This window comes from Odontesthes bonariensis, chromosome 10 (assembly GCF_027942865.1).
Source record: "Odontesthes bonariensis isolate fOdoBon6 chromosome 10, fOdoBon6.hap1, whole genome shotgun sequence".
Classification (NCBI taxonomy): domain Eukaryota; kingdom Metazoa; phylum Chordata; class Actinopteri; order Atheriniformes; family Atherinopsidae; genus Odontesthes; species Odontesthes bonariensis.
The window spans coordinates 28,828,154-28,851,032 of NC_134515.1; the positions used below are offsets into that span (position 1 = coordinate 28,828,154).

The 22,879-nt window shown below is 41.5% G+C and overlaps 1 protein-coding gene across 4 annotated transcripts; it reads left to right on the forward strand.

Moving 5' to 3' along the window:
• Positions 1–1,885: 1,885 nt before the first annotated feature.
• LOC142389908 (uncharacterized) lies at positions 1,886–21,144 on the forward strand. Of its 4 annotated transcripts, XM_075475142.1 has the most exons (25): positions 1,886–1,947; positions 3,234–3,368; positions 3,732–3,877; positions 6,061–6,226; positions 6,341–8,070; positions 8,171–8,285; positions 8,467–8,526; positions 8,741–8,793; positions 10,560–10,625; positions 10,768–10,917; positions 11,018–11,125; positions 12,909–13,038; positions 13,297–13,413; positions 13,517–13,561; positions 13,640–13,719; positions 13,834–13,946; positions 14,504–14,687; positions 15,763–15,847; positions 16,023–16,168; positions 16,276–16,366; positions 16,527–16,675; positions 16,781–16,866; positions 16,952–17,021; positions 17,197–17,315; positions 17,906–21,144. In XM_075475142.1, exons 2-25 carry the CDS (start codon positions 3,245–3,247, stop codon positions 18,045–18,047), a joined length of 4,275 nt encoding a protein of 1,424 aa, XP_075331257.1. In that variant the 5' UTR covers positions 1,886–1,947; positions 3,234–3,244; the 3' UTR covers positions 18,048–21,144. The 4 variants fall into 4 exon arrangements, with proteins under 4 accessions (XP_075331257.1, XP_075331260.1, XP_075331259.1 ...); XM_075475145.1 differs by lacking the exon at positions 10,768–10,917; XM_075475144.1 differs by lacking the exon at positions 8,467–8,526.
• The last annotated feature ends 1,735 nt before the right edge of the window (positions 21,145–22,879 follow it).

Consider the following 22,879-nt stretch of genomic DNA (forward strand, 5'->3'; position numbering starts at 1 on the left):
TCATGATGGATGACAGAGTTCCATTCAGAAACAAAGTGTTCCTGGTCTTGGTTTTATTGAGCCCCACCATGGAAAAAACCCTCTCTGCATCAGCATTTCAGTGCGGCAGAACTAATACCAGTTTGGCAATTGTAGATAGCCTTGGGAATCTGCTCATACCAGTCACCTTTGAAAAAAATTAACCATGGAAGCCTAATTACACTCCAACATATTTTTCATTTTTCATTAAGTTGCTCATGTCAAAGGGTGTGTACTGAATATTTAGGTCTACTACTCCAACGAACACTTTAATCTTTTAAAGAAAGTAGGAAAACTATAGTAACTAATAAAAGATTCAAATAAATGAAGATATGACCTGCTGATGATCCTGACGGTTCTCTTCCACCTCCAGCTCGTCTACAACGAGCTTCAGCTGCAAGCACGGGTGCTTGCAGCTGAAAGCTATTTCAGACCTCACCCGGCAACAAGAAATTCTCTTTTCTGATTGGCTGAGAAATTCTATTTTGTGATTTGCCGATGGGTTGCTAAATCAAGACAGCTTTACAGAGCTATAGTTCTGAGCTGTAAGAGCGCACAGTAACCTGCCATTGACTCGTTTATAGTATAGGCCATTAGAATTTCTGTGCGACGAAGTTGATCATTTCTCAGCGTGAGAAATGGCATGTGTGGCGTGTGAGCGTGTGAACTTGTTGAAATGCGTGTGTGTCACGCTCAATGCGTGAGACTTGAGAGCCCTGTTAATAATATTATTATAATATATTAGATAAAGTTAATCCTACACCGAGACTGATAAACCATCATATAAAATTCACGATAAGAGTCGTTTAACATTTGTATCTTCTGCCACTTTTATAACTCCCCATAACGTCCGTTCCTTTGGTCAAGATAGTGTAATGGTCGCTGTTACAAAATGGCCACCTTAGATGCATTGCTTTCACACGGCAGGCATTTTGGGCTGCCAAGACCAGAACAACGCTGTCTTTAGTGGTAGGAAGGATGCCATATATGGGGGAAAAAAACTACAAGGCCCAATTGGCTATTTTTTTAGTAATTTTTTTTTGGGTTAGCAAACTTTAACTTCGCTTTAGAGACGTTGTTTTACGTGGTCGTTGTTGCTATTAGTGGCCCGTGCACCTTTTGAACGGCTGTTAGGCCATTATGACACTGTTACAACTGGATGTATAATGTTTGCAGGAAACATGACCGATAAGAAATTCAATTTACCTGGTCGTTGGTTATTGCGACACAACTTCTATTTTTTTCTGGTTTGTGAGAGTCGTGCCTTAAGAAACACGAGATGCGAGTTGAAATGTCCTTTACATTATTTTAGCTAGCTTTAAAATATTAGCAAACACAGACGTTGTCAGGTTAACTGACTTTTTAAAGTTTGGCCATTGGTGAAAAATATTCCTTTAAGTGTAGTACTATAATTGCATATTTTAAATAACTATAACGTGCCAAAGTTACAGAATATTTCAGCTACAATGGTTGGGCTTAATGAGGAGCGTCGACACGTCAAATAAGTTATACTTAATGCTAACTATGCTTTCTGCACTTTTTATTGATCAACGTTTTTAGGGAGTGTGGTGGTGCCTTAGTGGGGGTGTTAAATTGTGGGTCCATTGTGGTATAGAGTGTCCAGTGTGTGTCCTGAATTAAATTAACTAATATGCCTAAATACAGCCATCGGACAACAGGCGATATTTGTTGTGTCGACAACACGCCACCATATTTATCCAAAACCTGAGCAGCCAGTTTTTTATACGGATGGGGGTTCCGCAAGCAAGTTTCGTGGATAGCATCTTACTATGGGACAGCCTCCAGTGTCGATCATCCAATGAATCGTGCCTAGGTTGTATGGACGTCACAAGGGCCGGTAGAAGAACGTGCAGTAACGCTGAGCTGAGAGAAGGGAAAGCAGTCTGTTCCTCCAGGGAAACGGCCGTGGTAAGTCACCCATCTTCTAGCTGTTGTATATATATATATATACACACAAAATAAGCTGCTTCAGATCAGTTCGAACCGTTGCTTGTGAGGGTAGTTTGAAGGTGATACACTCGGGTTTGGGTTAATGCAGTTTTCATTGTCTTGATTTATTGTGATTCCAGCCGTCTGTGGTTCACAACACAAAGACCAGCTCATACAAACATACGGAAACACCAGTAGTTAGATCCGGGACAGATTAGATATCCTGAAAATAATTTAAATTGGCAATTCTGTTAGCTTCTCAATATCAGTAACTGAAATAACACACGTGTACGCTTTGTCACTAGTTATTAGTCTATACATTATAACGTGGGATTGTAATATGCTTTTAGAAGCATGTGTAATGTTACAACAAATATCTCTTCCCTTTATTCGCTGCACCGTGCATCCATAGAATGGCCAAAGGAACACAAGTGAAACTGAACAAAAGTCTGCACACAATGGAAATGAAATGCCGGTCGGCGTGATTATCACTGTACCACTTTGGATGCTCAATATTTGCTTTCTCTTGTGTAAAGTAATATGATCTTATTCTAAAGATCCTATTTTAAAGCTCAGGTTTCCTTGTCGGAGAAAGTTGTATGCATTGGAGAAGTTCGCGGCAAAATACAGACAACGCGAGATTTCACACTCGTTTTCTATACATTGGGGAGGGGGAGGAGTAATAGTAGCGACAGCATGGCTAAAGTGTCCCGCTGCGCTCAGCTTCAGCTCATTTCAGTTTATTATGTACGCAAGACACAGGATAGTCCGATGAAACCAAAACCACAAACGGGAAGGGTTTGAATTTGATATGTAAATCTCAGCCCTTATCTTCCGCAGTCAGTCAGACAAATAAGGATTAGGCAACCCCCCCAATGGCCTGGTCTCACCCACATACCCCACCCCCTTAAAAATCCAGGAGGTAAATACTAGCATTTGCAACACTGATATATGTGTTTTGTTACACAGTATGGAAGTTAACTTTTGAGAGATCAGGTTAAACAGTATAAAACATACAAATCTAACGTCAGATCATTTTATTTTAGTAGAGCAGAAATAATTATGCTGTAAAGAGTTGAAGAGCCAATAAAACTATTCCTTGTCCTACACCGGTTCAAATGGTTAAAAAAAAAAAAAAGACTGACCGCTCCAAAGAATGGATTCACAGAGTGGAATAAAGCCTGGAGGATGATGTATACCAACTTTTACCTGATCATTTATTCTTAGCATGTAATTTATACTTGTGGAATTCTTTCATTCCTCAGTGAGCTGCATAATGGAGAGTACAGAGGCTGTGACTCCAACATCCTCCCATGATAAATCCAGTCGTTTTTATCTCGTCACCTGGCTCAACAAGCTGCTGAAGACAAACATCAAAGATGTGCGAGAGACACGTTCAGGTGATTCATCCTAATACAGTTTTCCATGTCCTTGGTTTAGCTTACTTTAATCACTAACAGCCGCAGTACATTATAGACTTTGGCCGTTTAACTGACTGTTAGACTGTTATACACCACAGGTGTATTAGAGCTGTGGTTAGGGGCCACTAATTATATTCAACTAATTTGGAACACCTTTGGGAAGAACTACAATGTATTAGTTACCGTGTTAGTATTTTCTTATGAAATTGGTTTATATGTCAGTTATAGGCACAGTTTGTGCATATCGTTCTACCTTCTATCCTGCTCTCTTGAAAGATAACACCAAATCAAGGTTCTGACTTCCACCAGCATGGCTTACAATTTCTGAACCATCTTTCTCAGGTGCGTGCCACTGTCAGATCATGGACTGCATTTTCCCTGGGTCTGTTGACATGACCAAGGTGAAGTTGGACGCACAAAGCGACGATGACTGTAGGCACAACTTCAGTTTACTTCAGGAGGCCTTCAGCAAGAAGGACATTACAAGGGTATGCACTTCCTTTAAAGAATAAATTAAATCTAAAAGAAGAGTTAATTTAAAAAAAATAATAATAATTTCGTTGTGAGGAAAAATAACTCTGAAAAGACACAGCAATGAATTTCCACGGGTGTGTAAATCAAATTGTGCATTATTTATCCTAAAACTGCACGATACAAATAAAGTATAGAATCACAAAGTCTTTGGAAATTTGCTGTGCCTTGTTCCATGTTTTCATATCAGTTTGATGAATAAGAACTTCAAGTTGAGTTGCAATACACAGCCATAAAATCATTGCCCTGTGCCACATGAGTTAAACTATGTGTAGTTTCATGACTGAAATTGTGTGTATGTCCAATATGTGTGTATGTGTATGTACACGTGATTTTGTGTTTGTGTATTTTTTATTTGATGTTCGTAAACTAAACAAAGAAACTCAGCCAAAACTGTGAAGTTAAATAAGTAACAAGTGATCAGCTCTATAAGTTTGGAGCAAATGACCTTTCACGGGAAAACAATACGCGATTTTATGTGCAACAGATGAAAGCGTCATCTGCACAGTGTGCAGTCCTGCTTGGAGATTATCAGGAGGGAGACACAAGTGAAATGGATAATGCTATATTATTTCCTTTAGAGCCCTATGGAAGCCTATAAGTGTATTTTGACATGGCCCAGTTTTTTTTTCTTCGGGAGCCAGAAGATTATTTCAGCTCTAATTTTGTTACATTTCCACTGGGGTCTAAGGTTGGGGGTACATTATACAAATTTATCTGAAGTGTGTCGCTCCACCTCAACAGTGCTTGTCGGCGCTCTGCACATTCACGCTTAGCCTACGATAAAACCAGAAAGTCTGCTTCCATTGTAGTAACTCAGATCGTGTCCATGTTATACGCATTGTTTTTGCATCTGGTCCCTGAATTTAACTAAGCAAATTATCTGGGGTTGCTAAAGTTGGGTAGGTCTACTTACCAATGTTATGTTTCCAAAAACACGAGGCCAATTGCCTTCCTAAATATACTGCATGACCAGGTTTTGCCATCTAAATGTTTGTCTTTTGGCACTGGTTCTGCGTGCGCAAACCATTTCCACACATGGATTGGCCTCCACATAGTAATGTGGAGACCTTATTTCTATCTTTATTTTCAATTAGAATAAGGTTTGCATAAAGCCAGCCCGACTCTCCTGTTATCAAGATGTGATTTAATAACGAAAGCGACTGTGGATGGAAATTAATTTGACATTGCACACGTTTACCGAAACAATGCCTTGACAACATTTTGTTAGAATCCTATCTAAAAGGGGTTGAACAAAATATTTTAGTCTGGGACGAATTTTTTGGTAGCGATGGCGAGAGCTGCAGTACGTTATTCTAACCTTTACAGAGTCTTGGTGTTCGGCGGGTTGCCTCGTAGTGACAGAGAATGTCAGCTGCTGAAAATATCACTTTTCTAAAACTAATATAATTTGTGAGAATTTTTGACAACCTCTTCCCATTGCTGCAGTATGAGGAGGTGCATCACAGTACAGTTGTAGTTTTCTTGTTACTGTGTTTGGCCATAAATTTTCATATCAACCAAACGAGCATGCTGCATTATTTTTAGGACAAAACAGCAGTGTGTGTTTGCAGCTGAAAATCTTTTTAATATCGTAGGTTAAGTCAGAGTTAGGAATTCTTTTTACAGAGTTGTTTAAAAAAAAAAAGTTTAATTGAATTCATTATTCTATTTTTTTTATTTTTTATGGTGTTATCTGTTGAATTTCTCTGAACAGCTGTTCAGAAGCCAAGTTCAGTCAGAGGATGGGATGGGATGCTTACAGTCTTGAGAAACAAGATCACAGCCGTCTTTGATTTTTTACTGCGTAATAAAAAAAATAATTTGCTTACCTCATTTGAATAAGGTGAATACAACCTGGCATATTATCGTGTCTTACTCTTTGTGTTAATGTTCTTTTTCTTTCACTGCAGTAATCCACCTTCTGACAGTAGCTTTAATGATGTATTAACAAAAGGAACATTCATTGTGTCATCCTACTCTATAGAGACCAAATGTAACTAACAGGCGCAAACTTAACACATGGAATTTTACTTTGACTCACAGACTTCAGCCGAATTCTCTGCTGTGAAAGTAGTAAGCTATAATATTCTGAGCTGTCATGTACTTAATTTGTTGTGTCTTCTTTGCATTGATACAGGCCATTCCAGTTGAGGACCTCATCAAAGGTGATTTTAAAAGCAACTTTGAGTTCGTGAAGTGGTTCAAAGTTTTCTATGCAGCAAATGTGAAAAGCGACGAGTATGACCCTGTGAAAACTAGGAACATCCATGAAATCAGCCCAGTTCTAAGACCTCCCCCCTCATGTAAGTTTACCTGAACTCTTCTGATCTCTTTTATGATGAAATTAGAGGGTGTTTTTTGTATTTTGATTGCCACACAACGCTTGAACAGTAATGTTTCTTCTATTGCTTTGTCAGGGAAATCTAAATCGGAATCAGACGTGGAAAAGGACGACAATGAAACATTGAGAAAAGGATATCCTTACACTGAAAAGTGGAAGGAAACTTTTGAATGGGCAGACCGTAGTACTCTTGGAGAAGAATTTACCTACTGCTCCACGTGTCACACTAAACTCCACACAATTAATAAAGGGTGTGTTGAACTTCAGCGACACGAGGAGACAAACAAACACAAGAAAAGGGGTGACATTTCCAAGAGAGTTGGCCTGCAAAGCCAAGTCCCTAAGCCGCTGCCATGTAGCGATGCAGCCGCTCGGTTCATTCGCAGTCACTGTTACACTGGATCTGCTGAAGGTGAACAGATGTCGAGACATTTTATACGCGGTAAGCTAGGGTTGCAGTACCCCAGAGACATTGCATCTGTTTGCCAAACCACTCCTTACTGCATTTACATTTATGGAGGTGTAAAGGTAGGAAAAGATGACACTGTTTCCGTGGTCCTTGTGGGGTTTTTTGATGTTGAAGCTTCCAGCCACTGCATCCGATTTGTGGATGCACTTGAGTCGGTGGATGGTCCAGGAGATCAAACAGCTGCAGCAGCGGTGCAGACCTTGAGGAAATTTGAGCTATCCACAGATAATCTTGTTGCTGTTTATTTCAGAGGCAACAGTGTGTCCTCAGAGCAGATCTGCTCGCAGCTCAGAGAGCTCAACCCAAACATAGTGGCCTTAAGTGACCTGTACACCATTGCTGATGTTGCTTGTCATGCTGGGGTTAAGGAGCTCTCCAATCAGGCTCGAAAGTTGATAGCTGACCTTCATGCATACTACGTGTCCTGCTCTACCAAAAATGATGACCTCAAGGCTCTTTTTGGCTCAGATGTCAGTAAGAACGGCTCATTTTACTTCAGCACCAGCTGCCTTAAATTTTGCCTGTTGGTCACAAAAATCTTGGCTATATGGACAGATCTCGCCTTTTACTTCAACTCTTGTCATGAACTCGATATAAAAGCCAAGTTAATCTGCTCCCAGCTGAAAGATCCCAAAGTCATGGCAACATTTCTCTTCCTGGAACAGGCCTTGAAACCTCTGCAAAATTTTCAGAGGCAAACACATGGAGCTTCCTGGCCTAAAATGCTGCACGTCCTAGAAGAAGCCAGCTCCCTGCTAGACACATACACCTCTTATTTCCTTCAGCCGCATGCTGCCGTTCGCTACCTCAAGGACCATGATGCTGAAATCCTGAAGAACAAGAAATCCCACCTCTCAAGTGCTGATCTAAATTACGGTGGGAAGGCTGTGGAAGACTTCTTGAAAACTCCAGAGGCCGCCGGGACTCTGCCTCAGTTACAAGAAGAGGTGCTGTCGTTCTACATTGCACTCACAAATCGCATTGCAGAGGGGTTGCCTCTAAGTGACAGGGTGTTAAAAAGCATAGCTCATCTACTAAACCCTCAAAAAAGGATGAAAGTTACACGGAATGCAATAGAGGAGCTTGGGACCACCTTTGGAGCCTGCAGCTCCCCTGAAGAGGTCAAACAGCTCACACAGGAATTCCTTGAGAAAAAAATGGCCGAGCAGGGTGAAAGTGAAGAAGGAGTCGAGGACGAGACGACATTGGTTCCACTGGAGAAGCATTGGGTCAGGGTTCTGAAAGACACCGAGCCTACCTCAGTCTTCAGGAAGCTCATTTTGACCCTGCTGTGCTTCCCGTGTCCTCCTCTTGATGCCCAGCAGGTTTTTACTCAGGTATGTTAGCAGATGAGCTGTGTTGCCATGATTGTCCATGTTGACTTTTTTGAAAGTTTAACTAATTTTATTTACTTGGTGGCTGTACGTCCTATCTAAGACCTTAGGGAATGATGCCGCCGAAGTATTTTCGGAGGGCGAATCCTCAACAGAGAGCGAGTGTGACGCCATGTCTGACAGCACCAGCAGCAAGGACTCCCATGTTCACACTCGTGGTATGACAAAATATACTCCATTAAACAAGAACATTCCATTTTCATTCAATTCATTTTAACAAACTAACAATTATATCACGTTGCATGATGTAGAGGTATTTGCTGTTTGATGAATGTGTAACCACCGTGATGTGCTTTCATTGTTTACCTCATGTTATTACACTCTTATGCCAATTTTTAGGAATAAACGGTCTCGATGCGACAGTGAAGTCATGTGAAGTCCGCCTCACAAAGCTAAAGTGTAAGATGGACAATTATAGATTTTTATCTGCAAATCTGTGTTAAAAAACTTTTTTTTTCGTTGCCGGATTATGTGTTTGTAAGTGAGAAGAGGTTATCGCAACGAGCATCATGTTCAGGATCTTGTAAACCTTCATTCTTTCACTGTGAACTCACCATAATTCAGTTATTATGTCTCTGATTTTAATGCTGAAAACTTACTTTTGTTTTCAAAGTTCCACGTGGTGGTGATGAAATATCTGGATTGAATGGCACTTTGGCGCGAGAGGTAACAAGATTTCCCTCCATCTTAATCTTCCTTCTCTTAACCAAATACATCTACACTGAGAAGAAGCTATAGCTTTTGTGACTTCAGAATGTGATTTCACTGTGATTCAAGCCTATTAGTTGACTTGAATATTACTGCCTACTATGATGCCTGAAAGCAGAACAACACAGAAAAATATTAGTATTTTGGCCTGTGGTATTTTTTCACGCTTTGGTCTCATGTACGAACAGCTTATTGGCTTTTTTTTTAATTTTCTTTTAAATGTGGTTGATAGACTCACATGTGTGATCAAGTGCAGTTTGCCTACCGGGGGGGCACATGTGTTTTGCATCAATTTGAATGTGCAAGAAATTTGGGTGTGTAATGAGACTGTGTTGTCTCTCAGGGGACCTGTAGGGAAAATTTTGGCTGAGTGAGCGGCTTGTGGCAGAAACCACAGACCCGTACAGTGTTTCAGGTTGGTGTTAACACCTGGTCCGAACCCATAGGTCTTGATAAGGACAGCAAAAATGGTCCGGAGTCCAAAGATGAGGGGGAAGGTATAGTCATGTGAAAAGGAAAGCGCAACCTTTCTCTAATCCCAGTCTATAAAAAAATCTTATCCTCACCAAGTTTTAAAATTAGATTAAAAAAAAACAACACAAATAACAGAAATCAAAACAAGATTGGTGAGGCACAGAAACCAGGAGATATAGACCTGGTGAACATGGTAAAGAATTTAACCTTTGCAACCTACAGAGGAAGTAAACCAGAATACTTTGGTGTACAGGACTTAGTGGTCTCAATGACTACAAGGTGTTCAGGTCCTGTGGCTACAAAACAAGCCCAAATCATCAGCCTTCCACCACCGTGCTTAACAGTTGGTATGAGGTGTTTGTACTAATATGCTGGGATTGTGGGTTTGTTTAGTTTTTTTTTGCCAAACATGCTGTGCACCATGACCAAACATCTCCACTTTGGTGTTGTTTATACAACATTATTACAGAAGTCTTCTGGTCTGTTCAGATGCAACTTTACAAACCTAAGTTATGCTGCCTTCTTTTTTAGAAAGAAAAAGCATTCTCCCGGTAACCACTGCAAACAAGTCATACCTGTTCAGTCTTTTTCTTAATGTACTCTCATTAAATGAATTGCTTAGTGCTTAGTGCAGCACACCATCTACAGGGTCTATCTACAGTACCCATCAACGGGGTATTTGCATTCAATCAGTTTCCTTAAAGGGCTTAAAAAGTAGATAACGGGCTTCTGATATGTAAAGTATTAGTATTAAACGGTGACTCATCACCGTCCACAGACAGGACCTTCCATGATGAGTTTGCAGATCTACAAGAGAAACGTGTGTGCTGTTCAATAGCTTAGAGTGGGGCTCATTGTAAATACAATCAATAGGTTTGTGACAGGTCTGCATTTCAAGTGGCTGTCTGAAAAGAGCATTCCTCACTGAGCATGGGAGAGGGCAGATTGAGTGATGGACATCCAAATCGCAGTCTTTAAGGCTCTGTGATAAACGGCGTCTGATCTGACAATGATATCAAGTTTAGTTTGAAAAATGCATCTCGAATTTAATGTTCAAATATATCACTAATTTATATCAAATTTCCTTTATGGTCACGAAACAGCTTATTATATTAATATTGATACACTGTTTAAAGGCTCCCTCGCTTCTTGTTTTAAATCAATTAAATTAACAAAAAAAAAATGCCCTCGTCTACGTTGTCTGCTATATTTTGTTCTCATTTGACGTTGTAATTACGTTTGGCTTTCAGTTCAAAGAAAAATCACCTTCCAGTAAATCCACACCAACCAGAGGACGGCGCAAACATTCCTACCAGGTAACGTAATCACCTCCTTGTTAAAAAGATTAGGAAATTGCCTCTTAAGTCTACCACCGAGTCAAAGTCAACACTTGTACCAGACTGTTCTGTGTGTTAGATCCTTTGGGATTAATCTGCTTTTTGTCTTTGTTCCCCAAAGGATGGGAAGGGGTTTCTGACTGGGGAGCTGGTGTGGGGCAAAATAAAGGGCTTTTCCTGGTGGCCGGGGTTGGTGATGCCATGGAAAACCAAGAGCTCTCCCCCAGGCATGCGGAGGGTGGAGTGGTTTGGAGATGGGATGTTCTCTGAGGTTAGAAATGCAGCGCTTGGCTGTTTGTTTTGCTGTTTATTTGTTCAGGAGACAGCAAACACTTCACAGATGTTTACATCGCCAATGGTTTCTGTTGCAGATCTACACGGAGCGACTCTACCCATTTAGAGCCTTTAATAAGGGCTTCTGCAAAAACTCCTTTGCCAGTTTGCCCATGTACAAGAAAGCCATCTACCAAATCCTTGAGGTAATCAAAATATGTCTCTGTTTTTTGTTTGTTTGTTTTGTTCTGAAGCCAGCATGTAAAGTGATTGATTTACATACATGCTCTTCTGTGCAGTGCCTGTCCTCACACTTCCTCTTAACGCTATTCTCTTTGCCAAATGCGTTATGGCCCTTTCAGACCAAACACAACATGCTCTGCCCTCGCCTCCATTTTGCTTTCTGTATCTGGGTGGACAGCGTGAAGCAAACCTGTTTGATGATTTGCCTCATCAAAGTCATGTCATGCGTGACTTTAGAGCTAAACGTCTTTCCACACGGTTGATGTCCACAGAGGATTGGTACAACAGCAGCATCGATGATACGCTGAGTCTTTGAGTTGCAGTGTTGGGCTGATGATCTCCAGTTGGTCAATCAATGTGTAGAGGATCGTTAAAATGCTGGGCAAAAAATAAGTGATTATTTACCGTCCAGAGGGAGAAGTCAACATCTCTGGAGGCATCTGGGATGGACCATCACACAGTAGAATCACGGGTTGGGCTCATTATGATCTGTTTTTAAGATATTTTTTTGAAGAAATGGAGGCCATGTGCTGCGAACCACGAAGTAAAAGGATCTGTTATAAACAACAAGTTCAAAAGCCAGGCCATGTGATGGTATGGGGCTGTATTAGTGATCTTAGCAAAGCTCATTTACACTTCTGTGATGGCAGCATCAATGCAGAAAAGTGCACTGAGGTTCTAGAGCAGCATCTACTTCGATGTATCGTTCAAGGCTCCCTTAGAAAAATGTCTTCTCCCGCGACATGTCAGTGTAAAGCCTCATTCTGCATACGTGACAAAGGCATGGCTGAGGAGGAAGAAGAGGGTGCATACACCGCACTTGGCTGCCTGCAGTCGTGATCTGTCGGGTCAACTCCAACTTAAGACACGTTGGTCGATAAAATAGGACAGAAAGCAACTGAAACACTTTATCACTGGAAATCCTCAATGATGTTGTGAGAAGGAATGGCAGCTTTACAAAGCAGCAAAAGCTTTACCGTCCCAACTTTCTTTGAGGTGTGTTGCTGAGCTAAAATGCAAACGTGGAGGCGGACTAACAAATCAGATGTAGTTAACGAGAGAAATTGTGTCTTGGCCTCAAACTTGTCAGGTGTACAGGTTTTCTGTAGCGTCCAAACCTTTTCTGATTTGGGGTTGTAGACCGCCTTCAGCACGCTGGTTTGAAAATTGAATTCAGTTAAGCTGTGGGCAAGCAGCGAGGTGGAAAGTTGTGCGTACGAAGTGTTTGACTTTTCTTTGGCTTTAAACAGGATCCAATGAAAAGACTTTCTGATTGAAGTAGAAATGTGAGCAAATTTGTATGGTGAAAAAACAGTCCATTCATCTTAGCCCCCGTCTTTTGTTTCTTAACGGTGAAAATAGCACGAAGCGTGTCGTGGTTCTTTGGGCTTTTGCCTGTTTAGACCAAAGAGAGTAAGTCAACACAGTTTTGCCCCACAATAGAAAAGAAGGAGCTGCGTTTTGTGCTGTGTCATCGGTATCTCAAAAATGGTGAACCCTTTTAAAAATGGCGAGGATTTGCGCTTTCAAACAACTCCTAAATGTATTTTGAAAAAAGATACTCAGAATGATTCAAAACAATGCAGCGGAATGTGGTTGGTGAGTATTACTGGACAACAGCACGTAACATGCAACGCTTTTCTCATCTCTGTTTACTTGTCTGGTTGTTATTTTTGATGTTTTTTATGTAAGGTTGAGTAAATCTTTTGCTGTCGCTCCAGATTTTGATCACATTGGTGTTTGTAGTTGGCAGGTGAGCGATGTGGGAAGTCTTTTGCTCAGGTAGAGGGTGATAAAGAAAAAGAGCTGAAGATGATGGTGGACTGGGCTTCTGAAGGATTCCTGCCTCATGGACCTGAGCGACTGTCACCTCCTGGTATGTTCATGTTCTCAAATCTTCATTAGTTTGATTGTCATCAGGGAGGGCAGCTTCGTGAACGCGTGAAGTACTTTATGGCAATCATTTTTACGGTCCGCCATATTAAAAGCTCACGCAGTATATATAGGGCGAGTTTACAGCTAAAGTATTAGATTTTTTTCCTGTTATCCGTCTTCGTCGTCAATTTACCTTTCCTTTTGGAATGCCGGAAAGAAGCAGAAACACAGTTTTTTTCTGTTTTCCTGTGCTTCAAAGATCCCACAGCACATCAAGAATCTGATGACACGTCGATGTCGGAATACCAGCCCCCACCAAAAAGAAAATATGTGTATAAGAATAAGGCAAACGCGGTCACCATCACCTACAACAGAGGTTGGTTGTAGTTTTGATCGATTTCACAGATATAGAAAGATTACGTCATCGTTAATCATCATTGTTCTGATTTGTGGTCTGTTTTTCATATTTTCCTTTACAGAATCAATCATCGCGAACCTCAAAGAGAAAGGCAAAACCATCGAAGGTAGGTGTAGCAGTTTGTGGTTTAAAGTCGTTGGCATGAACACTAAATCGGGGATATTAAGGACATGTTTCATTTCAGATTTCTGCTTGTGTTGTGCATCGTCTGAGATCGATGAGCAGCACCCGTTGTTTGAAGGTGGTCTTTGTCTGAAATGCAAGGTGATTTATTAACACAACGGTCCTCATGTGTCTACGTTATGCTGTCTGTGTTCGACCATCCGAATCCCAGCTGCCACGAACAGTCGTTGTGAACGATTCTGTCGCTTTTTGCAGGACAACTTCACAGAGACGCTGTATCGCTACGATGACGATGGCTACCAGTCGTACTGCACTGTGTGCTGTGGAGGTACAGAGGTCATTCTGTGTGGCAACCCCAGCTGTTGCAGGTAAGCACGTGCCAGCAAATGAATCGGCTCGGTTTATCTCACAAGCTCTATTTATTTTTTTAAGCAATTCATGACACACCTGTGAATTTAATCACCATCCACCTGCAATCAGGTGTTTATAAAGGGGGGCACTGAATGTTCGTGTTATTGGACATAATCCCAACTCCTGCATCCTATAATACTTTAGAGTATAAAATAGATGAAAAGCTGCGTGCTCTAATTTATTTATTTTTGGTTCAAAGTGAAGGAATCTGATGTTAATGAGTGTCGCTGTGATTGCTGTTACTCCAGTTGTGGACAGCTAATCAGCGTAACTAATAGTAACGCTAACTGACGGTTTATTTGCCCCTCTTCCTCTTTGTCTCTGAGTTCTGAGCTCGGTATTTGCTAGTTGTCATCACAGAAACAAATACAGTTTGTTTTTTTCCACATCCCAGCATGAATTTGTTTTATTCTAATAAATAGTTTGCCGAGATATTCCCCCTCATTACCCTTTTGTGTGCAGTTTGATCTTTCCATCACGCACGCCTCACTCTGGTGGCTTCTGTCTCTTCCAGATGTTTCTGTAAGGAGTGTCTCGATATCCTGGTGGGCGCAGGAACTTTTGACAGACTAAAAGATGTCGACCCCTGGAGCTGCTACATGTGCGAGTCGTCACAGTGTGAAGGAAACCTTAAACTCCGACCAAACTGGAGAGTTAAGATCCAAGACCTTTTTGCCAACAACAGCGCCATGGCGTTTGTAAGTACCACACCTGTATTACATGCTAAGTTTGTAAAAATAAATTTAAGCTAAGTCTCATTGAATAGTGGCTTCAGCAGCTGAAGAACATTACGCATTTAGGGAACGCGTGTCTGTGTCACAGTTGTCTCCTCGGTGGGGTTTTTGGTTTGAAATTGTAAAAGCTAGTTAAAGGTCTCAAATTATAAAGCCAGTCATTGTCTAAAACCAGTATAAGAAACCTAAACCCTGAAGCACAGAGTGAGTGCAGAGAGTTGGCATTAAAATGAAGGCATTTCTGAAAGCTGAACATTAATGTGGAGTCTGCCCACTGCTAATTATGAGCTGATAAGCTGCAGAGTGTGCTTTTTACACCATCACGGAAGTTAACTTCAGGGCTCAGACGTAAGACTTCATTTCTCAGATGCTTTTCACCAAACTGGATTCATGGCTTCTGCCGCCCCATGTCGGTTTTGAACACTGGGACATCTTTATGTATACTCGTCTCTGTCTGGGGGTGAAACTCTATATTATAAAATTTGTATAAGTGATTCGTAAATAATAAGGATAGATGGAGAGGTCCTAGTTATTGTGACAAGGAGACTTTCTCATCTGGAATGCATTATATACACATGTGAATTCAGGTCTAAGTAAAGATTTACCATTATATCTCACTTGGTACACACAGCTTGCTCACTTTAAACAGCTTGTGATCCTGGACTGTTGGCCGTGCGCACAGAAAAGTCATCAAACACGTCACACGTGCTAATAAATTATTTAAAAAAAGCTTTACACGCGTCAGTTATTATTAACTATTGTTGTGCTTTCCAGTTTAATTACTGGCTGGAGCTCGAAGGAGGACTGAATGTAAAAAATGAAATGTTTTTAAATATGCAGAAAATGAGATTGCACTGCCGCCACCCTTCATGTTCGGGTAATATAAATGCAGTGACCCCCATTCCCCTGCCGTCTGAGGCTCTGTCACAGTCACAAGCTCACGTAGAATTTAAAGTTTCATATCTGGAACGAGTTTAGGAGAAAAGCAGAGATTTGAATCCATTTTTCTTCTTAAATGTATTCTTTTTTTTCATCACAGGAGCCTCACAGAGTTTACCCCCCCATCCCTGCTGATCAGCGCAGACCAATCAAGGTGCTCTCGCTTTTTGACGGCATTGCAACAGGTGGGTTGTGCAAACAATGTTATTTCAAACCAAATCAGCCAGTATCTTTGACAGCCTCTGCTAAAACATTTGCCAGATTCGAAAATTCAAATGACGACAGTATACAAAGACATTTTAAATGTTCTCCTTTTTTTTTATTGACAATCTGCTTATAATTATCTTGGCATCCCGGCAGGATATCTGGTGCTCAGAGACCTTGGTTTCAAGATCGAGAGATACATAGCTTCGGAGATTTGTGACGATTCCATTGCAGTGGGAATGGTTAAACACGAGGGGAGGATTGAGTATGTCAATGATGTTCGCACCGTTACAAGAAAACACGTGAGTACAGCTGCAGAAACACGGCTCCGTATGTGAATCTGACACAGCCCGACGGGGCTGAAAAGGGTGTTACGGTGTAAACTAAAATCAAGCTTTGTGTCTCTTAGCTGGCTGAATGGGGTCCTTTTGATCTGCTGATTGGAGGCAGTCCGTGTAACGACCTTTCCATGGTCAACCCTCTTCGAAAAGGATTATTTGGTACGCAGCTTCTTAACTTCTCTGAAAGGCTTTCTTTGTTTTCTTGCATGCCGAACTTAAAGGATTAAACTAAGTTGCTGTCAGGTTCACTCTCCCCTACGCACGTAAACTCCTCTTTGTTAACTTTCTGCCCTTTCGTGCGTGTGTGTCTTTCCTGCAGAGGGGACTGGAAGACTCTTTTTTGAGTTCTACCGCATACTGACCATGCTGAAGCCAAAGGAGGGAGACAACCGTCCATTCTTCTGGTTGTTTGAGAACGTGGTCTTCATGAGTTCAACCGATAAATCGGACATCTGCCGGTTCCTTGAGGTAGTCACCTTTAATTGGTGGTCAGAGTATTCTGTCACCCTGATGAAAGTGAACAAACCGTTTTAACGCTCAATATTTGCATTGTTTTTTGTGTGTTTTTTCCAGTGTAATCCAGTTCTAATCGACGCAGTGAAAGTCAGCCCTGCTCACAGAGCACGCTACTTCTGGGGAAATATACCCGGCATGAACAGGTATGTACTCGCACTGACAGACTGAAAGATGATAATTCTGTCTTGGAATAGTCTGTTGAGTTCACACTTCTGTGTTTTCCTGTAGACATCTCGCTGCATCTATCGATAAAAAACTGACTCTCCAGGATTGTTTGGAAGTTGGGCGCCTGGCAAAGGTAGAAGCATTTGCTGTATATATCGTTAGCATTATTTCCTGTGGCGTTTTGTTTTTACGGTTGGCAATGTGAACTGTCAGCATTCTTAAACCCGTTTTTGTTTTTGTAGAAGCTACAACAAAGGTCTGTTGAGGTTAAACTCTTGACATGTCAAACTTGTCGTCTCTCCCTGCAGTTCGACAAAGTCCGCACAATCACAACAAAGTCAAACTCTATAAGGCAGGGCAAGATGGGGTCGCTGCCTGTAAACATGAACGGCAAAGAGGACTACCTGTGGTGCACGGAAATGGAACAGTAAGTACTGTGGACAGAGTGGTGTCCAGGCAGACGTTTTTGGCTCTGCGTCGCACCTTTCTGCATGTAAAAACAATATTGTGTCATCTAAGGTCTATACATGAATATGAATCTTTATGATTCAGTTTTACTAGAACATGTCTTCTGCATACAAACCAGGTTTCAGACAAGAAATGATAAAAATTGCAGCAAAAACTTCCAAAAACGTTCAGAAGGATTAAGATCCTCAATGTATGACTGCAAAGAGTATCAGTCGTTCCAGCATTTGCAGAGCACGATAATGTGAAAAGTTTCAGAGACCTTCTAAAAGACAGCGGGCCTATGTTCTGTGGTCAGAGTCCTCAGGACTCAGGTCCTTGGGCATTGTAGAGTCCCATGATTTTTCCAGGAAATCCTTGTTTGATGTTTACATTGGGGGGCTTTAAAGGCCGGACTTGAAGAAAGGTGCTCAAATAAGCTGGAGCCGTCATGGCTTTCATGGCCAGAAGGGTGTCAACCGATCAGAATGTTGGTCTGAGATGTTTTAATACACACACATTAACTTTTGAGATTGAGTGTAACTTTGTTCTCCATGTGGTCTCCTCTTTAAGGGTCTTTGGCTTTCCCAAACACTACACAGATGTGAACAACATGGGCCGAATGCAAAGGCAGAGAGTCCTGGGTCGCTCCTGGAGTGTTCCTGTAATCCGTCACCTCTTCGCCCCACTGAAGGATTATTTTGCATGTGAATAGTGTGACGGTGCATCTTCACATCAGAGCAGCTGTGGTAACCCTAATGCCTTATCCTTTTACAGTTCGTATTCCGCGATCTTTCTCCTAAAGACTTTTGGATTTTAGCTCTTTTTAATCCAGTGATTTGTCAAGTCATCCACGATCCTCAATCACCAGCAGGCACAGACACTTTTCCCCTTTTTTTCTGGTTTCCCTTAAAGAAATAATGTTGCTGTGATCAAACAGTAATGTCAAACAGACCACAGGCCTGTGCCACAAAGTGAGAGGAGACAGTGTTCCATCTTTGGCTTTTACCCGGGTTTTTATGGCATCTCAAACCTGCCTCACTTTTCCACGTGAAGCTCTGCATGGCAAACCTGACACCATTTAGTTTACAGCAGCCCTGTTTCACATGGCCTGATAAACCTGGGGCTGATGCACCTTTGTTGCCAATCGGCACACTGCTTTTAAGTGCAGAGGGGGGAATGTGGGGTCAGTGAGTACTACGAATATGTTGTCACTTGGCTGATTTTGCCAGCTTACTATCTGTAAGCACACAAGAGACTCCTCTGTCCGGTCTGTATGAATTATCAAATGGCGCATTTCCACTAGCTCGGCACGGCTCGATACGGCTCGGCACGGCTCGGTTTGGTTGTGTTTCCATTACAACCGAGTACCCCTTCGTGCCTACTCGACGTGGGCGGGGTCGTCGTAATACGGCTGCGTGACCAGAACAACAACAACAACAACAACATACGAGGAGGATAACACGGAGGATAGCATGGAGGTAAAAGTAGGACAGGCAAGGATGTCGTTTCTAGGGCAAACATTGTATGAAAAGTGCTAATAACGAGCAGCAAAGAAATTTTTATGCGTCGCTAGTTTCTGTTTTTTTGTTGCACGCCTGTGTGTCTGAGAGTTAACCTGAATGTCAGTCACAGCTGCGTGTAATTTTAAACTGCTTCCAGCTGAATATTAATTCTGGATTTCTGTCAGAGTCATTTCTGTTTATTTTTACCGCATGACGGGGAAAAGGGAGCATTTTAGCATCTGAAAGCCCCCGCTGTTTGGGTCCTCCTGGCACAACTTAGACTCCTGAAAAAGTGGCCAAAAACATACATTTTGACTTTAAATTCGAGCTAATGCTGCTGCGTCTCTGCAGGTGGTGTGAATGTGCAACAAGCCAGCTTAACTGACATAAAAAGCAACATGAAGGACTTTTGACTCCAAGCGGCTAAAAAAAAATCAGGAATTTGTTTTTTGTTTTCTTCACTTTCTTTGCTTTTTTGTTTCGTTATGTGCACTTTTAAGGTACAAACTTTTGAATGTGTCACCTATACATTCATATTTGGTCTTTTCCGCAAAAAAAAAAAAGCTTCAGTCATTGTTCTTCCGCTGAATTCGGTGCCAGGAAACCAAAGAGCCCCTGAGCTGACTTTGTGGTACAGGCCCTGCTCTCTACCTCAACGCTGCGTTATTGGTTCAAATCTGCAGTTAGGATTTTTAATGATATTTGCTATTTTTATGAATATGAAACGTGTTCACTTTGTGTTTTTGCTCCGTGAATTCTATTTAAATTTTTATATTGTAAACTTTCACCATAATTTTCAAGTCTAATCCAACCCTGTTTCTACTCATTAGATCATGAGCTGTGATGAATTGTATTGCTTTTTACTTCCATTCATTGGGTTAATTGACAAGACAACATTTTTAATCTGCTTTTTATCACTTTTTATCAAAACTGCATCGGTGCCCCTGTGGTGCCGCAATGATTTTGACTAAAATGACCTCACTGGATTTGCATTGGTGCTCACATTTGATGTGTTTTAAGGACTTTTATTTATAGTTGACCAAATATATGATGAAAACAGACTGTGACTGTTAATGATATTTTAACTGGACTTTTTTTTTTTTGTCTTCTCGAACCTTCAAGTACTGTAACAATGGGTCTGCACACGTGTACGCCAAGAAAAAAAGATTGTGGCTTTTGTTATTCTTGTTAATCTTTTTATAAAGATTTTAGAGCCGCACGTGGCACGCAAACACCAAACTCAGGTTAAGACTAAGAGCAATGATCCATACCGAGGCGGTTTTAACTGAACTGAGACCTGGATAACTGTCAGACTGCGGCACTACTAAAAACAACACATCAACTACATGCTAAAAAGACTTCAGGCAAAATATGCAACATGGCCATGAGATTGTGAACCAAAACTCTTTAAATCTGGTTCACTTCTAAAATGCCATGTTACGTATTTTACAGCTTTTTCAAATATTTTATATTCTTTGGGAAATTAGTTGTTTTTTTTGCAGTTCAAAAATGTTACTTACTGTCGACGGGACGAACGAAGCCAACGATGGCGCCAGATGCTCCAGGAAAATGCCGTCATTAACAATTTATCCATGAATCAAGAAAACGGTGGATTCATTAGTTATAAAAATTAGTTATTTGTTAGCCAGCTGTGAAATTGTTTATCGTTTGGATACACCGATACAGTGCTTTAAAGCTCGATGGGGATTTTTCCACCAAAAGCTCTTCCTGTGCTGGTTAGGAGCCGGTGCCTAACTTATCTACCCGGCCCCAAAAGGCTGGCGCTACATTTTTGCTTTGGTCGGAAAGGAGTGTGTGAGACTTCACACTGATAGGGCTATTTTACTCAATGTTTGGTGCAAATGTTTTTGGTTTTTTCAGTGAACTTCTCTGCTTTTTCAGGAGTCTCTAAACTGAATTTACGCACAATTGTTTTTTGTTGTTCACATGTATCATGTAGACTTAATGAAATATTGAGGTGTGAGTTTATGTTCATTTATCTGCGTCTGTTCCAGATGTGTACGCGTTATAGACACGCGAACCCTCAATTTTAAAATGTTTGCCGACACTTTTACCTCACTGTTCGTGTGACGGTGCTAACTTTGCATGCATAGTTTTGGTCTTGTCCTGTTTGTATTGTTGATTTGAACTGGAACCACCTGAAAGTTCATCCTGAGTAGCTGTGTTTCATTTGACCATGTGTAGGTTGTTTGATTGTGTGTCAGAAATAATGTAGAAAAACAGTTTGATTAGTCAATTTTCTTGGTGAAAACAGATATCAGGTCACAGTGAATAAAAGTGTGTGTATGATTGATCAGAAGAGGTTTTTTTTATTATTATTATCCTTCATTCGATCTTGATCACTTTAAAACAAAAATGCTGTTTGTAAAGTAACACTTGAGGGTTTGGCACATTCTTCGGCTCCCCTACAGTTGTGGGATGCACCACCGTCAGAAAAACACATCTCCATGAGCCCTGCAAACACACGGCCACACGCATGAAAAGAATTTTCTGTAACATTTCCATCAAAATGACTTTCTCATTTCTGCCTTTTTACCGTTTAAAAATTACAAACAAAGAGGACGCAAAATAAAAGTTCAGGAATCCCCTTTGTCCCTCTGCTGTGGTGTCTGCAGCCGTGCGCGCGCCCTTGCACGTGCAAGAGTTGAGGGTCGGCAGTATTTTCTCAGCTTCACTTAACTTAAACAGTCAAAGAAGAGCTTAGCTCCAACTAAGACTACAAGGTGAAGATGTATTTTTGAGTGAATTCATCTTTATTTATACCACCCACGTGAGAAAGTGAGGCAGTTATTCTCTCTCCCCTTTCAAGTCCACAGGTCAGTAATCCTCCGGCGAGCTGTGGCACCACGATGTCACTTGTCTTCCGAAAAGACATTTGTGTATGTGTTCGAGTGGTGCTCTTCATCTTTCTTAAGATTCCCAGGGTTTCAGAGGCCGCTGCATCTGAGAAGAAGTGGGGCTCTGGTTGCTGGGTTGTATGTCCAGTTTTGTCACTCCGGGAACTTCCTTTCCTTCCCGAACCAGCCGCATCACCTCTGCGAAGGAAAGCTGCGCCGTCTCCGGGTGTGCGTGTGTTTCTGTCGTCGGATTTTCGTTGGCATCGGAATCCGAGTGTGAAGGCGTCCTCTGGTCCCGCTGCTCAACAGCGTGATGAGGGGAAGAGTTCCGCTGTTTGTAGCTGCTCCGGTCGATGGCTTCAACAAACCTACAGACAGACAGACAGACAGAGAGGCTGACGAGTTTTCAAATCTGAATAGCTGCTTTTTGCTCCATCGTTTTTCCTAATTTTGATGAAAAGATGCAAACCGCTTTATTCTCATAAAGTTTAATTCTCCCTGATAATAGCACGTTATATTTCTTCCTAAAATAACTCCATATAAATGGCTTTTACGTATAACAAAGTGTTTCTACTGTGTAGCTACACAGGCAAACCTGGATATACTAATAAACCAGGAGCCGGGCTGTTTTCACCTGTTATAAAAGAACAGTTTCAGGTTCAGCAGCTCGGTCTCTTCCGTGCTGCCGTCGGACTTGTTTAAAGCCTTCAGGCCGTCAACGAACCGCTGATCAGCTTCGAAGTTATAAGAGTCGAACCGTGAGAAAACTGACTCCATCTGTGATTCACTTCCAAAAGCAAAACTACCCATCAGCTGAACTTTACCAGAGGCACTTCCGGCACTGTTGGTGTTTGGCATCAAAGAGTGGAGACCAAAGAAGGTCAAGCTGTCTCAAACCGCAGAGCTTCGAATGCAGCGCTCCCACAGGTGAGACTCAGTACTGCAACTTCACTCAGATCACTTCAATCCTCAGATCGGGCTGGAGTCTACCACCCTCACTATATGGAAACTCCTTTCACTCATTAAGCTGGACATCTAACTGTTTTATGCACGGCAAGTATTTAGTATTTTCCAAGTATTTGCCAGAAGCAAACGCCTTTTTGTTACATTCTGTAATGGTCTGTTTTGTGTATTTATGCTCCCGCTTCCCAGGCTTTGTGTAACCAAGCTCTCCACTGGGAGGT

Coding starts and splice junctions, on each gene's coding strand:
- LOC142389908 (XM_075475142.1), top strand. CDS start 3,245: ATGGAGAGTACAGAGGCTGTGACTCCAACATCCTCCCATGATAAATCC. Junction 13,562..13,639: donor GAAAGGCAAAACCATCGAAG/GTAGGTGTAGCA, acceptor GTTTCATTTCAG/ATTTCTGCTTGTGTTGTGCA. Junction 16,676..16,780: donor ACATCTGCCGGTTCCTTGAG/GTAGTCACCTTT, acceptor TGTTTTTTCCAG/TGTAATCCAGTTCTAATCGA.